Below are 15,940 nucleotides of genomic sequence, written 5' to 3'. Positions count from 1 at the left end.
TTTCTTAATAGCATTTTCTACAAACCTATCAACATCTAATTGATTAGATAGGAATTACTGATTATAGATCAGCTGAAATCTTGAACATCACTCTTCTATTTTCCCAACAGAGCTATAGGTAAATAAATTCTGTAGGGAAAGGGAACTGAGAGAGGCATTTGGGACTCAAGGTTAGTTATAAGGGACCATTTTAACTGGAAACTTCAGCGCTTGTTTTGTTATTCAAAGACATGCTACTTTGCAGTGTCTATATTGTACAGTGTCTTCTTGACAAAAACAGATAAAAAGATACAGACTTGATTTTAAAAAGAGAGAGAGAAAGAAATGTAATGTATGTCACTGATGTATTTTATTAGGAGAAGGCTGTCACTTAAGTGACCTAGGGAATGTCTTGGTGAGCCTCTCAGGAGGGACTGCTCATGGAGTTTATGGCTACACCCGGGCTCCAAGTTATTTCAGATTTCTCTCACTGTCCTATTCTTTTTGTTCCAGATGGCTGCCAGCAACAGGAAGGAGGGGGAGAGAATACCAACTCCATCAGTTCCAATGGAGAAGATTCAGACGAGGCCCAGATGAGACTTCAGCTGAAGCGGAAGCTGCAGAGAAATAGAACATCCTTTACCCAAGAGCAAATTGAGGCCCTGGAGAAAGGTGATGGAGTTTTTCAAAGTAGAGAAGCAGTAAATCAAACTAAATGCCACATCTTCAGGACAAAGAGCTAAATTTAGCCGGGGCCCTTTGCATAGAGGACTGAAAAGGTTTCTTTTTTCTTTCTTTCTTTTTTTTTTTTTCCCCTGGGCATCTTTTCAGTGTGTGTGTGTGTGTGTGTGTGTGTGTCTGTGTGTGTGTGTGTTTTCTCTCTTCTTTTCATGTTCCAGTAATTCAAAGACCAAGAGTCTGACTTCTCATAAAGAAAAAAATGATGATTTGGCTAAGTCAGGCCACAGAAGGGTACTCGAATGAATGTCATTCTGAAGAAAATTTAACTTAAATTTAAAGAAAATTTATCCGGTGGGATAGCTCTTCCAAGTACAGTCCATAACCATGGTACTGGCATTTTTAAGGGAAGTGATTGGAGGTGACAGAAATGGGGAGGTAGGAACCAGCCTGAGCTTGGCTGACACACACTTGGTTGGTTTGTGAAGTTCTGGCACAATGTGGAAAACTCAACTTCCTCTTCCAGAGTTTGAGAGAACCCATTATCCGGATGTGTTTGCCCGAGAAAGACTAGCAGCCAAAATCGATCTACCTGAAGCAAGAATACAGGTACCCAGGGCCGTGTGGTTTCATGCTTTGTGATGCCTCCCATTTGCCCTTTCTGGACACAAAGGTGCTTCGTTGTAAGGAATGCCATTCCTTTCTAGAAACTGTGAAAGATTCAGTCTGCTAAATGATTTGCTGCCCCTGGGGGACGGGGCATGGGGCTGGGGAGCAGTGGAGGCAAGAGGGGGGAAGGATGGGCTGGGGTAGGCACAGGCCTGACCTGTTCCATCTGATTTCCAGGTATGGTTTTCTAATCGGAGGGCCAAATGGAGAAGGGAAGAAAAACTGAGGAACCAGAGGAGACAGGCCAGCAACACCCCGAGTCACATCCCCATCAGCAGTAGCTTCAGCACCAGTGTCTACCAACCGATCCCACAACCCACCACACCTGGTAATTTGAATATTCATACCAGTCATAAATGCACTTCACCTGTTTGCCCTGGCCCTGCCTCTCAGCATGACGGTCTGTGGTGTCCTCCTCCTGCAGTTTCCTCCTTCACCTCGGGCTCCATGTTGGGCCGGACAGACACCGCCCTCACCAACACGTACAGCGCCCTGCCGCCTATGCCCAGCTTCACCATGGCGAATAACCTGCCTATGCAAGTAAGTGAGGCCGTTGGCTGCCTGCGTCCCGGGTGCTGGGAGAAGAAGTAAGGAGGGGGTCAGGGCCTGCAAATCTCACTGGCCACACGTGCACCCTTGGGAACCTTCCCAGGTGCGGTGATTGTCTTTACTAGTCAAGGTTTTTTTTTTTTTTAACAATAATATTATTTTCTTTAAAGATTTTATTTATGTATTTGACAGAAAGAAAGAGAGAGTGATAGAGGGAACACAAGCAGGGGGAGTGGGAGAGGGAGAAGCAGGCTTCCCACTGTGCAGGGAGCCTGATGCAGGGCTCGATGCAGGGCTCGATCCTAGGACCCTGGGATCATAACCTGAGCCGAAGGCAGACGCTTAATGACTGAGCCACCTAGGCACCCTACCAGTCAAGTTTAAACAGTCAATCCAGTCTTTCTGTTGGATTGAGGGATTGATGGATGGCTGCTCTGAAAAAACCATGAAAACCAAGTTAATCTGCCTTTTGCTCTGAGAGGATGTTAGCTTGATAATGTTGGGTGGGGATAGGGCATGTTTCGGGTACCAGAAAGTGGAAATAATTCTGGCACGTTATTAGATAAGAAGGGCTTAGAGTATACTTACATTTGGGTTTTATGTTACTGTGTTCATATTAATGAAGACATACCCCGTGGACCCATTTTGGGTATTATTTAGAGAATATGTGATGAACCGGTGAGGAAGGAAAAAAGGGTCAGAAATAAGATTTATATTTGCATAGTGGGATATACTGAGAGAACAGTGAGTTTTCTTCTGTATCTTACAATAAAAAATGGAATAGAGGTATTTGCTAAAACTTGAGCACTTCTTGGCCATGAATTACGTCATGAGTTTGTGGCACGCTGGCTGCCTGGATACACTTATGTTCCAGCCTGCCTCTCCTCTCAGTTCTGCTTTGAATGGTTATCTGCTCCTACATGTGCAAGGTCCTGTATAGACTATTAGCCCTTTCTGATGGAAGTTACATGGGGCAGGTGGGGTGTACTACAACTTTCGACCTGGATGGATTCTTGATGGGAAAAAAAAAAAAAAATTGGTCTTCTGGTGGGCCTTCTGTGGTGACTTTGCCAGGACTCCTGGAAGATGCCGGGTGGTATGAGATTGGCCAGGCTGAGCCCCTGCTGGCAACAGTTCTGGGGTTACACAGATGGAACCCTCAGCCCTGAATGTCTTTTGATGAATTTCAACTCCAAATAATAACAAAATAAATGTTTCAAAGTCTTCAGGCCAAAACAGGAGCAGCTACATAAGCAGCTTCGGAGGAATTTATTCACATGTTGATTTTTTTGCATCTGGATATTAGCAGCCATAGTGCAATTAATGTATCTTAAGGGATTAACGGCCCATTGGTTGGTATTACTACAACTGCTTTGGAATTTTCCAGAAGTCAGGTTGCCTAGAGGAAATGATTTTGGGAATTAGAAAAAAATGCAAGCTGAAATTCTGGCAGGGCCCTCAAGGCATGCTTGCCTCTTTGAACCTGATGTTCCTGATGCTCCGACTTCCATAGGGCCGCTGAGTGTCTTGTTTAGTTTTGTAAATTATAGCGACATCCAGGTTTCTGCCAAGATCACAAAATTTGTATATGAGAAAACATTTAGAAGCAGTTCCATGGGGGCTACTGTTCTACGAAGGTTGTTTCCGACTACTGACTGGTGTGGGGTCAATGTATTACAAACACTAACTTTAAAAAGTTACACAACTTCCATAAAACAAAACAAATATACATTCATGAAGCATAATGAAAACTAAAAAGTTATTAATAGTTCAATTGTTCAGAGAAAATTTACTCTTTGAATTTTGGAACTGGGGGTGGGGGGGAGTGGGTTTTGGTCTGTCTGTCCATCAGTTCATCTCATTGACCATAATCTTCAACCATCTTACAAGAGGTGGGTGTCTTCCACTGAACCCTCTCTACTGGGTCACCCTTTCTGAGAGGGTGAATCTTGAAATGTTAAACATTTCTGCAGTTTGCAGAACAGAGTAGTGCTATCATCTCCCTTCTTCTTGGTGTTATGTTTCTATTAATTCATCCCAATCCTGCTGCCCTGGCATAGCTCCACGTGAGCTCATGAGGGATTTTGTGTCAGCTCTGTGTATTTCTTATTCACTTAGGAGAAAGGTTTACTTTTTCAATTGAGTCCAAACTCTCAGAGGGGAGCAACCCAATTTTATGGATAGAATCTCATCTAGGTTTTTAGGTCCATAAGGAAGTCACAGCTAATTCTCAGGATGGTGCTTAGTATTGACTGACACTTTTGACCATTTTAATCTGAGATCATTACTGATCTGCCTCTTCAAAGAGTCTTTAATCCCATGAGTCCAACCATGAAAGGCTCCCAGGGTTTCTGGAGCAGACTTTCTAGAGAACTCCTCCCACAGGCCTCTGCCCAATGCTTGAGATACAGGATGTGGTCATCACTAGATCCAAATAGATTGGATTTCCAGGAGAGGGGGTGTGTTTTCATGGAGGTCCTCATGCTATAGCTTCTCTGCAGATGACAAAAGAGGTCCAAGATGAAAATGGATGAAAACCCTATTAATTTTATGGATAGCGTCCACCATCTAGCTAGACAGCAGTACTTTGGGGCAACATTTACTCTAGCGGTGGTCAGTGGAAGGACTGGTTGGAGGCCCGATTGCCAGGCTATCCTGTGGAATTCCAGTAGTCTACACGAGGGCATCTTTAGTGATCCAGCTTGTTGGCACAGTTCCTGGGGAGGGGAGAGCCTGGGGATGTGGCCGTGGGATGTGCTTCTCCATAACCACTGGTTTGCCTTTCTCCTCTCAGCCCCCAGTCCCCAGCCAGACCTCCTCGTACTCCTGCATGCTGCCCACCAGCCCTTCGGTGAACGGGCGGAGTTATGACACCTACACCCCCCCACATATGCAGACACACATGAACAGTCAGCCGATGGGCACCTCGGGCACCACTTCCACAGGTGAGCCGCCGCCCCCTGCAGGCTACTCGGAGGTGGCCTTCACAGCTCCTTTTGCCAGGTGATCTCCCTTCGCTCAAAGTGAACCTCCACAGAACCTCCTGGCCTCGTGTCATGGTGTGTTTTAACTCTTTGCTGCTCGCAAGTTTTCTCTGGGGAAAACTGATCCAATGGGGGAAATTCAGTCAAGTAAGTTAGTAACCTGATCCCATGTAGATAGAAAGCAAAGTTGTTTTTCCTGAATTTGGTCACAGACGGTGTGTATGAGGGCAAGGCCTGAGAATGTAAGTTCTCCGAAGAGAGGTTATTAGCCAGAGCTCAGTGGTGAGGGCCCGATTGAGCGAGCAGCGTGGTGAGTGTTGTCCCAAGACTTCTCACCTTCCCAGCTCTTCCCTGCCTTTCATTGCAAATGAAGAAGTACCACATGGGCTTTCCAGAGATAGTTATATTGGTACAGTTCCAAACATACAAACAAATAAATGGAGGTTTTTTGTTTTTTCCCCCCCCCTCCTCGTTTGTGTGGGAGGACTTGGGATTGAATAGATATGTGGAAACATGTTATCTGGTTTCTGAAGGTGCTACTTCTGTTTGTGTATTTTTTTTTTTAAATACAGTTAGAACGTTAGAGAGCATTAGAGATTTTTTTTTAACCAATAATTCATACTCCATGCTTATCTCTCGAAGGGAATTTCTACATGGCTATTTCTCTCATCCACTTCTAGGACTCATTTCCCCTGGTGTGTCAGTTCCAGTTCAAGTTCCTGGAAGTGAACCTGATATGTCTCAGTATTGGCCAAGATTACAGTAAAAAAAAAAAAAAAAAAAAAAAAGATATATTGTGTTAATTCAGTCAGTGACTATGTGGACACAACAGTTGGGCGTTCAGGAAGGAAAGAAAAATGGTTGTTAGAAGCACTTCAGTTCTGCAATTGTGTCCTGTATTGTACCACTGGGGAATGGACTTGAAACAAGGACCTTTGTATACAGAAGGCACGATATCAGTTGGAACAAATCTTCATTTTGGTATCCAAACTTTTATTCATTTTGGTGTATTATTTGTAAATGGGCATTTGTATGTTATGAAAAAAAGAACAACGTAGACTGGATGGATGTTTGATCTGTGTTGGTCATGAAGTTGTTTAAAAAAAAAAAAGGAAACCATGATCAACAAGCTTTGCCACGAATTTAAGAGTTTTATCAAGCTATATCAAATACTTCTACCCATCTGTTCATAGTTTATGGACTGATGTTCCAACTTTGTATCATTCCTTTGCATATAATTAAACCTGGAACAACATGCACTAGATTTATGTAAGAATATCTGTTGGTTTTCCAAAGGTTGTTAACAGATGAAGTTTATGTGCAAAAAAGGGTAAGATATAAATTCACGGAAGAAAAAAGTTGATAGCTAAAAGGTAGAGTGTGTCTTCGATAAAATCCAATTTGTTTTATGTCAAAATGTAAGTATTTGTCTTCCCTAGAAATCCTCAGAATGATTTCTATAATAAAGTTAATTTCATTTATATTTGACAAGAATACTCTATAGATGTTTTATACACATTTTCATGCAATCATACGTTTCTTTTTTGGCCAGCAAAAATTAATTGTTCTTAGATATAGTTGTATTACTGTTCACAGTCCAATCATTTTGTGCATCTAGAATTCATTCCTAATCAATTAAAAGTGCTTGCAAGAGTTTTAAACTTAAGTGTTTTGAAGTTGTTCACAACTACATATCAAAATTAACCATTGTTGATTGTAAAAACCATGCCAAAGCCTTTGTATTTCCTTTATTATACTATTTTCTTTTTAACCTTATAGTGTGGTGTTACAAATTTTGTTTCCATGTTAGATTATCATTCTAAACCAACGGTTCCTTTCATACATACTCTAATTCGTAAAGAAATAATTCTTATCACTTCATTAATTCGAGACATGTTAGGAAAAAAATTTCACTTAAAGCTATGTGTAGATCTGTGCCCATCTGTACCCACAACGTATATATAAAACGGTCACATTCCCCAGCTAGCCATTTAGTTCAAAAACTCAAAGTCTAGAAATGATTTAAAAATTCAACAAGCTATTAACTAGGAATTGTCTTTGGAATTAGGGCTGGCATTTTCAATCTGGGCAGATTTCCATTGTCGGGCTATTTCAACAGCGATTTAACTGAAGTATATTCAAAAGTAGATTTCTTATACAAGACTCTCTGAAAGCTGTCGCCTTTCTCAAATAGGTCCTCTCCCTTTTCTCTCTCCCTCCCCTTTGCACAAGAGGCATCATTTCCCATTGAACCACTACAGCTGTTCCCATTTGAATCTCGCTTTCTGTGCGGTTGTGGATGGTTGGAGGGTGGAGGGGGGATGTTGCATGTCAAGGAATAATGAGCACAGACACATCAACAGACAACAACAAAGCGGACTGTGACTGGCCGATGGGAGCTAAAGGCCTTCAGTCATTGGCAGCTTAAGCCAAACATTCCCAAATCTATGAAGCCGGGCCTATTGTCGGCCAGTTGTTATTTGCAATGAAGCACAGATCTGATCATGTTTAAAGTGGCGGCACGCAGGGCAGGAGTGCTTGAGCCCCAGCAAAGGATGGAAAAAAATAAGCCTTTGTTGGGTGAAAAAAGGCCCGTCCAAGACTTTTCTTTCTGTCTGCTCTGCGCAACATATAAGTCAATACGGATAAGTTTTCTTCTGCGAAGTTCAGTCAGAGGCTGGGGGTTCTGGCTGTCTAGATGAAATGCTTGCACAGGCAGAACGCTCTGGGGACAAAGACACACTTGCACTGAATTATACTCTGCTCTCTTGTTTTGTTTTGTTTTGAATCCCCAAAGGCAAATGGTCAGAAATATAGAAATTAATTGGAGGCTTTAAGAAAGAGCCTTCTTGTTCAACATCCACTCTTTTCTGGTGCAGGGCTTCCTCCGGTACAGATAACTGTTTCATCTCTGTGGCATGCTGCGTATTAATCATTTTCTTCCACCAGAATTGCTGCACGTCTAGAGACACCTTCCTGGGTTGATTGCAGTTTTTAGGCCTACATGTGCGCCGCTGTGGATTCAGCGGCGGTGTTCAAGTCACATTTGCACACTTCTGCAGTATGCACACGGACGCACTGTCGTCGCACTGGCCTGTGCACACACTTCTACTTCCTGACCTTGTGCAGCCGCTACTCCCAGGGGAGGGCTGCGTGGTGTGTGCTGCAGCTGCTGGCTGGCGCACTTCTTCCCTGCGAGGAGGGACACTTTCCAACTGGCTCAGATGTGGGCCAGGGTCAGGCAGCCAGGCCTGGCCCAGGGCTCAGTGGTGCGGAGAGCACAGACTTGGGTGCTGAGCTCTGGGTGCCGGAGCTGGGGATGGGGGTGGGGGTGGGGGTGGAGTGCTGTGGGAGCCGAGCGTCTCTGTGCGCAAGCGCGCTTGGGCACGTACCCGTGTCCTCCGAGGGTCAGGACTGCCAGGGAACAGCGGCTGCTTTGCCTTCTGCCCTCACCCCAGGGAGAGGAACTGTCCTTCCTAACGGAGCTCCAGGCGCTCCCCGGGGGACCAGCATGGCAGGCGCCCTGCATGGCAGGCGCTGTGCGGAAGCAGGGCCCTGGAGGTGGTGGCCTTTTACTCGTTGTCGTTGAAATAATTTATTTTTTATTTATTTACTGATAGGTATATTTATATATTTATCCGTGAGAACGCTGCGGGGAAGCTTGGATGCCATCTTCCAGGATGGTGACCAAAATACCCATCTGTGTTGTCCTCACAGCTATGATTTTTCTCCAGACTTGAGGGACTTAAGGAGACCCGGTGAACAAAATTAGAGCTGAGCGTTTGAATAGATAACAACCAAATTACTCTGAGTAAAAAACCTGCTTTTTGCTAGAGTGAGTTTCCGGAGTATTCGCCGCACCCTCCCAAGCTGGGCCTCCTAACTCTTGCCTGGTAAACAGCTTCTTGCTGCGGCCCATACAATCATTTCTGCCTACCTTCCCCTCCCCCCCCCCAAAAGAAAAAGGTTGCCTCAAATTCACTTACATAGTAGTAAGATTTCTCTTCGTTTTGTGAATTTTTGCCATCTTAGGATGGTGTCTATATTCTTCTCCTTATTTCTTTTTGCCCTGGGCTTTAATTTTAACAAGATTTTAAAAAATGCTTTTCTTCTCTCTATAGTGTTTGGCTTGTGAAGGCCAAACACAAATGCTTCCCTTTTCTGTTTCTCAAGAAAAAAACCTCATCGGTAGCATTTTTTTTGGGGGGGGGGGTTTGTTTTTGTTTTTTTGCCTGGTCCTGACATGATTTCACTGCTCATTTTTAAAGTTCAAAGTACTTAGGGTTAGTATTAAAGTTTGATGGCGTTGACAGTGACTATTTTTGGGAAGCATTAACAGGATGTTTTAGAAATGACATTCATAATGGGCTCTAAAGAAATGAATAGCCTTCCCTTTTGTATGAGTATGTGTGTGTGTCTGATTCTTTAAAATTAAAAGACAGGGAATTGATTGCCTGCAGAGTGTTTTTGTTTTTTGTTTTGTTTTGTTGTTGGTTTTTTTGGTCTAATGTTAGTATTTGCAGATTCTCGAGGTAGAGACAACAAATAAATGGAAGAGGAGGAAGAGAAAAGTGGAAATTGTCTGGTGGCTACTAGAAAGAAATTCAGGTCTTAGAACCTCAGCACCTGAGAGCAGGGTGCGGTATTCAAAATATTTACCTCATGTTAAAAAAAGGCAAATCTAGTGTAAGAAATGAATACTAGATAGGGTTATGAAGTTTTAGAAACAAAAGAAATGAGGACATTTCAAATACTATGTCTGGTACTGTTACTTGAATATATCTTTGAGAGAAGTTGATGACTGAAAAAACAATCTGTTAATGGAGTTCATAATGTATCAAAAATGGTCTGTATACCTACTGTAGCATTACTGAAGACCACTATTTTTGGGTAGTAAGTTATTAGCGTCCCGATAATTGGTAATGTTTCCAGAAGAAAGGAAAACACATTTTTAGAGCGGGTTTTTATCAGAGGAAAACAAATATACATCCCTCTGTAGCTTCTTTTTGCAAAGCCTGCCTGGGGAATAACAACAAAGCACCTGGATCTGAGTTTTGGAAAGCCCAGCTACAATTATTGCTCAACATGCACTTTTACTGAGTTTGAAGTTTCTTTTATATTTAAAATAAGGGTTCAAATATGCACATTCAATTTTTATAGTATTTATCTATTTGCAAAGCATATATTAACTAGTAATTTGGTGTTAATTTTATAGACATGGTAGCCAGGGTAGTAAATCAATGACCTGTTAAGTATTTTTGATGAACAATTTACATATCTGATGACTTCACATTTCCTTTTCAGACTCAAATGCTACATAATTGTTCCGTTGTGTGTTTGTATAAAATGAATCACAACATGGTAAGAAAAAGGTTAGAGTTATTAAAATAATAACCCAACTAAAATATTCATTTGAATTTATTCAGATTGTTCATAATGCTTTGAAAGGAATAGCAAAGCTTTTGTGGAGTATCTGCACATTATTTATTATCTATGGACTAAGTTGATTTTTTGAAGTTGCTTTAAATTTTAAAAGCACCTTTGCTTAATATAAAAGCCCTTTAATTTTAACTGACAGATCAATTCTGAAACTTTATTTTGAAAAGAAAATGGGGAAGAATTTGTGTCTTTTGAATTAAAAGAAGTGAAAAAAATAAACCAGACATTCTAAAAAAATAGAAGAAACCTGATTTTTAGTACTAAAAAAATAGCGGGTGACAAAATAGTTGTCTTTTTGATTTTGATCACAAAAAACAAACTGGTAGTGACAGGATATGATGGAGAGATTTGACATCCTGGCAAATCACTGTCATTGATTCAATTATTCTAATTCTGAATAAAACCTGTATACAGTGTGTGTTTATGCTACAGTGGGTTTTTTTTTTTTAAGTGACTGACATTCATCATATTGGTTAGACAGTTTTAAAAACCTAGTCTTTGTTTTCTACAATGTTGTCAAGAACAAATAAAGTATAATTTGTGGTGTATTACAAGCAAACTGCTTAAAAATGCTAGTTATAACTGCTTCAAAATTTATTCTAACATCACTGAAGATGCATTTTAGAAATTCAGTTTCTCCTAATGGACGTTAAGCAGCTTTTTAAAAATTGAGGTTCTTTACTTAAATGCAACTTACTTTCTAACCTTAACTTTTTGTCTATTTGTCAAAAGCTTTGAGAATATGGAACTATGATTCAAAAACCTAGTGTTTTATATGAAAACCGGTTTGATGTGCTACCTACCTCCCCAGCACATGTCTGTATGGTTATAAATGTGCATACACAACCAACATCTCTAATTCACAAAGGGCTTACCTGGTGCAATGGAAATCTGAGTTAGTTTTAGATTTGTCTCAGACCTGTGTTCTGCAAAAATCTCTCACCAGGCTTCAATACATGCTTTCCCCTAGCATTAATGTAGCTGTCAGTTTGAATTTCAATCCTGAATTATGTCTGTTGACGTAATTTCATAGTGCTGACTTCGATTGTTTAGGATTACTAAACAGAAGACCATCAACTTCTTTTTCTATGCTTTCTGTCACTCAGGTTCTTTATATTTATTAACTACTATGGTTAGACTACTGATCTTTAATGGAATCTTAATCCCAAAATATTATTTTGTATTCATCAATTTAATAACAGGATGCATAAATGCAAATTCATTTTATTATAGTCTTCACACATATTAGCAAATGAGTCTTTCATTTTACAAAAGCCTTAGCACTTTTTTGGTGGCAAGTGACTTTTTCAGAAATCAAGAGAAAATGTTTTTTATATACAATTATGAATTTCACGCTGTTTTTTTACACTATGTGTTGTAATATGCACTGAACCATGAATGAAGTGCCTTAACACACGTACACTCATGACCACTGTGAGGCATTTTGAGTTTCTGACATTTTATTTAAAAATAAAATTATTTGCTTTCTCTAAATATAGCATAAAACAAAATTTTAAAATGAAAGTAGTTTTGCTGTACTCTTTCTGCATAAAAATTTGGGTAAGGAAAATGAAGAGTGGTGGCCTCATTTTGCAATCCTAACTGTTTTTCAAGGATGGGAAGGTCAAATCGTTAAGAAAAATATTTACAGAAGCTATTAGCAATCATAATTAGGGTGTCCTATAATTCTGCATGCGACGACGAAGGAGGGATCGCTAGAAGTCCAGGTGTTGCTTGCCTCCGGCCATCATGCCACAGCCTGGGCCCAGCAGCTTGGAGGATCCTGCCAGATCCTGTTTGCTTGAGCGGCTCACTGTGTCTGACAAGTCTGGAGGCAAATGCAGTCGCTGTGGCAGAAGATTTTGGGAGGAAAGAAAGAAGAGAAAAAAAATTAATTTTGCTTTAGCTAGCACACTTCAGAATACAATATTATGCTCTGTTGATCAGCATTTAGTCTTGCAGATGAAATTCCTGCTAAAACAGTTAGTCAGACCGAGACCCAATATAATCACATCTTCTTCCTACTAGGTCTTACAAATTCTAGCCATCACAGACACCAGACCAGGGATCTTAGTGGAACGTTTCCAGAGTCCAAACCTAAACACATGAAAATTTCTCTTAATTTTGGTCAAAATGAAAACATGTAAAAGCACAAATAAAGGCGTACTTGGAAAAGAACACTGTAGTAGTAAGGGCGGGGTTGTTTGTTGGCTTTGCTTTTTTTTTTGCCAGGGCTCCAAAATGCTATTTTTAAATTGAATGTAGCTTCTCAAATGTTTGTTTCCCTTTGTCTTTTAAGTTGACCTGATGCTTCTATTTCAAAGCAATACTTTCTTTAGGAACTTACAATTTTTGTGGAACTGTTGATATAATGAAAAAAAGGTACCAATCAAAGGATCAATATTTTTTATATCCTCAGATAAGTCAGCTACGACCTCTGTTTCAGGTCTTGGTAAGTTTGTTTCTATGCATGACATTGGTCATGTTTTTTAAAAGTAAAGGGTGGCTCTGAACATCTCCCCTGTCTTAACCGTTTTTCTGCAGATAGAGGCTGATTCAAGCAGATGCACAAACTGACCATAATTGTACAACAGTTCCTGTAACTGGGGAGAAATATTCATATTTCAAAAGAACTTTTTTGGTTTTCCAAAGGATCTCTATCAAATTCCTTTAATGACCAGTGCCCCCAGCCTGTACAGTTTTCACAAAAACCCTAACTCAAAGGAACATGTCTGTTGGTTGAGGCACAGAGTGGGTGTGGAGGCTAAAGGTAGGTGAGGTAGGATGGGGGTGTCCACTGATGACTGGCCAAGACCTTGCAAGAGTGAACTGACCTGGAGACAACCTACCTGAAACCCTTCATTTGGAAAACTCCCTACAATATGGGTGGGGGGGAAAGATGAGAAAGACAAAACCTTTTTTTTGGGGGGGGGTCAAAATACTGTGATCCATCAGCATATGTTCTGGAGAGTTTCTTTCCTGATAAAAGGCTTCTTTAGTGCCATGTAAACACAAGCTGTGTGAAAAGGATCGAAATATTTTAAAACATTAAAGAAATTTATGACAATATTCTTCCTTCAGTTTGAAGTACTTAGTTTTTACTGCAGACATACCTAGACTGGAAGACACTATTATGGATCTATGACCAGCAAAGATGTCAGAAAGGTCAAGAAAACACTGTCATATCCATATAGTAATATCTGCGTAGTAATACTCATTTGTATTCATAGCACCCAATCTGTCGTATATTAAATAACTAAATGTCTATTTCTTGAATGATTTTTAAAAAGCTCAAATAAAGACATACTTATTTCCTTGTTTTAAACAACTCTTTCATTTCTTCATAGCCTGGTCTCCCCCACCCCCCCTCCAAAGGATTTCAGGCAGAAATGAAAGCATGAAATGCTCAGGAATCTAACAGACACGCATGAGTATAAAGTCTAAGGTTATGAATGTCTTTGCAGTGTTAACTTTCTGTGTTCATGTGAGGAAACTGGAGGGAAAGAGACATTTAATTATATGTCTGAACTTTAATGTTTCTTTAAGATCCTGTAGTTAATGCTAATGACTGGGACACATGCATGATCTGAAGATTACCTGAAACTTAAAGAAAATTCACCATTAAAAAAGTGTGTGTGTGTATGTGTGTGTGTGTAACTTTTGGTTGGGACTTCATAAAGATTATGTCAGATGGTGATTAGGCTATTTAGGAAATCAATTTGACTCAGCAAATATTTAGAACCTATTCAAAGCAAGGCGAACAGAGCACCTTCCCCACTACTTCTCATTCCAGGAGCACGAGTAACACAAGCACGGTGCTAACCATCAGAGCGAGCCCTCCAAGTGATGCCTGCAGGAAAGGAGAGACAAAGCAGAGATCGGGTGGGGGAAGGGGAGGAGAACGCTTCATGGAGATGGGCTAGGTGTTAAATAATGAATCGATTCTGACATGTAGAAATGGTGATTTGCTTAACAGGGGAGCAGATACATCTTCAAGAGGCATTCGGGTGAAGGTTCATACTGTTTTGATAATCTAAATGAGGAAACTAGTGTAGTTATTTGGAACCAGCATATGACAGTTTATTTCAGGAGCTTACCTATTTGCTAAAAATTTCTCTTCCTCTGCTTCTCTAGGCAATGAACATGAGCCAGTTGGCTGAAAGCCCTTCACAGCAAAAGTAGCTAAATGTGATGTGTGACATGCTTGGAAATCTTTCAGGTTGAATGGGTTTGAAGAAAAGTCAAATATCATTCTTGAGTAACTTCTAAGCACAAAAATTTGGGTTGATATGGTTAAATGCTTCTCACCAAATGCTATGCGGTAAACGCCAGTTTGTATACTTAGGTCCTTTGAGAAAGCCCAAGGTTGGCTCCTGGAACTATGTGCCAGCTCTGTTGATCGTTACTTGAATGTGCATACTCTGTACTCTAAATTCTCAAGCAGTGGGTTTTTGTTTTCTTCCTTTCTCAGCCTCCCCCTGTGCGCCGTGTCAGGGCGGTGTGAGCAGTGAGGAAGGAGAGATCAGGTTCCAGGCTTGCCAGGTGCGTCAGGAACTTTTCCTTTGAGGCTTCCAAAGCATTTACACACTTGACACGTAAATGTTCAGATGCTGCTGTACCCCAGATCTGTCTTGTGAAAAAATAGGCTGGAAGACACCCTGCATAGCATGTGACCTCCTTTCGACTAAAGCTACAAGGCTGTGGGGACATATATAAACTCTTGGACCTTGAGGTTTCACTGAGTAATGGTTTAAATAAAAATCAGACTATTAAAAAAAATACAATACCATTTTCAACCTTGGAAACCAAATCAAGGTCTTCCTCTTCCTTATTTTAAACCTGGTGTTCTAAGGCGAGGGCCCAAAACATATCTTACATCTTGCGTGGCAATTTTTCTCACTGGATCTTCTTTTCCTGGGTTCCGGGAGGAAGAGACTGCTGCTAATGCAGGAGGTGCATATCTGGCCGGCTGCCTCTTTTTTCCACTCATGCCTTGTCTAAAATGGTGCCTTCTGTGTAGCCAAAGGGGTTTGAGAAAGACGTGATTGCTCCCACATTCGCACAAAGGCCTAGGCGATTTGCAGTGATCCCACTGGATTAATGGGTCCCTCTTCTCCGGTGCTGCAAGGTGGGAAACGGCAGTGCTGCCAAAATACTCCGGCAGATTACGGGAGCTCCTGCCAAAAGGCCCCCTCAGGACCTAGGAAGCCCTGGGTCAGAATAAAGCGACAGCAGCAGGAGAGCCTCGCTCTGCAGCTCCGTGGGGGTACCAAACCCAGCCAGACTCTAAGATTCTGCCCTCTCTGCCTACATCGCTGTCTCTTTGCTGGGCTTAGACACTGTCTGTATGTTGTTCCTTCTTGAGTCAGCAACTAAATGGGTCCTAGAGACACACAGGATTGGATTTCCTGGCTCCACAGTTTCCCTTCCTAATTCCTTTCTCCCAGCCTGCCAGCCCCGTGCTCAGCACTCACAGCTCCTAGACAGAAGGGGCAAGATAATGAATCTAGATTACACCTGGATTTGAGACAAATTGCAGGTAAATACCCATTAAAGTAAGTTTAATCAATTTGCATTTTTCATATTTTGCCAAGACCAAACCACCAGGCACTGTTTGTTTTGTTTGATGTAGTACATTTTAA

At 41.2% G+C, this 15,940-nt stretch overlaps 1 protein-coding gene and 1 long non-coding RNA gene across 2 annotated transcripts; one reads left to right on the top strand and one right to left on the bottom strand.

Annotated features, from left to right (window-relative positions):
* Positions 1-477: 477 nt before the first annotated feature.
* Positions 478-5,870, top strand: LOC116863346 (paired box protein Pax-6). The gene is made up of 6 exons (XM_032850816.1): positions 478-651; positions 1,184-1,266; positions 1,504-1,654; positions 1,751-1,866; positions 4,670-4,820; positions 5,540-5,870. Exons 1-6 carry the CDS (start codon positions 573-575, stop codon positions 5,623-5,625), a joined length of 666 nt encoding a protein of 221 aa, XP_032706707.1. The 5' UTR covers positions 478-572; the 3' UTR covers positions 5,626-5,870.
* Positions 5,871-11,505: 5,635 nt separating this feature from the next.
* Positions 11,506-15,174, bottom strand: LOC116863345. The gene is made up of 2 exons (XR_004381806.1): positions 14,396-15,174; positions 11,506-12,145 (listed from the first exon to the last, which is right to left on the bottom strand). It is a non-coding gene; the product is annotated as an uncharacterized LOC116863345 (long non-coding RNA).
* Between the last annotated feature and the right edge of the window lie 766 nt (positions 15,175-15,940).

Source organism: Lontra canadensis, unplaced genomic scaffold (assembly GCF_010015895.1).
Source record: "Lontra canadensis isolate GAN:19392208 unplaced genomic scaffold, GSC_riverotter_1.0 scaffold936, whole genome shotgun sequence".
Lineage (NCBI taxonomy): Eukaryota > Metazoa > Chordata > Mammalia > Carnivora > Mustelidae > Lontra > Lontra canadensis.
Note: the sequence above shows the minus strand (reverse complement) of the source record. Positions and strands in the feature narration are given on the sequence as shown.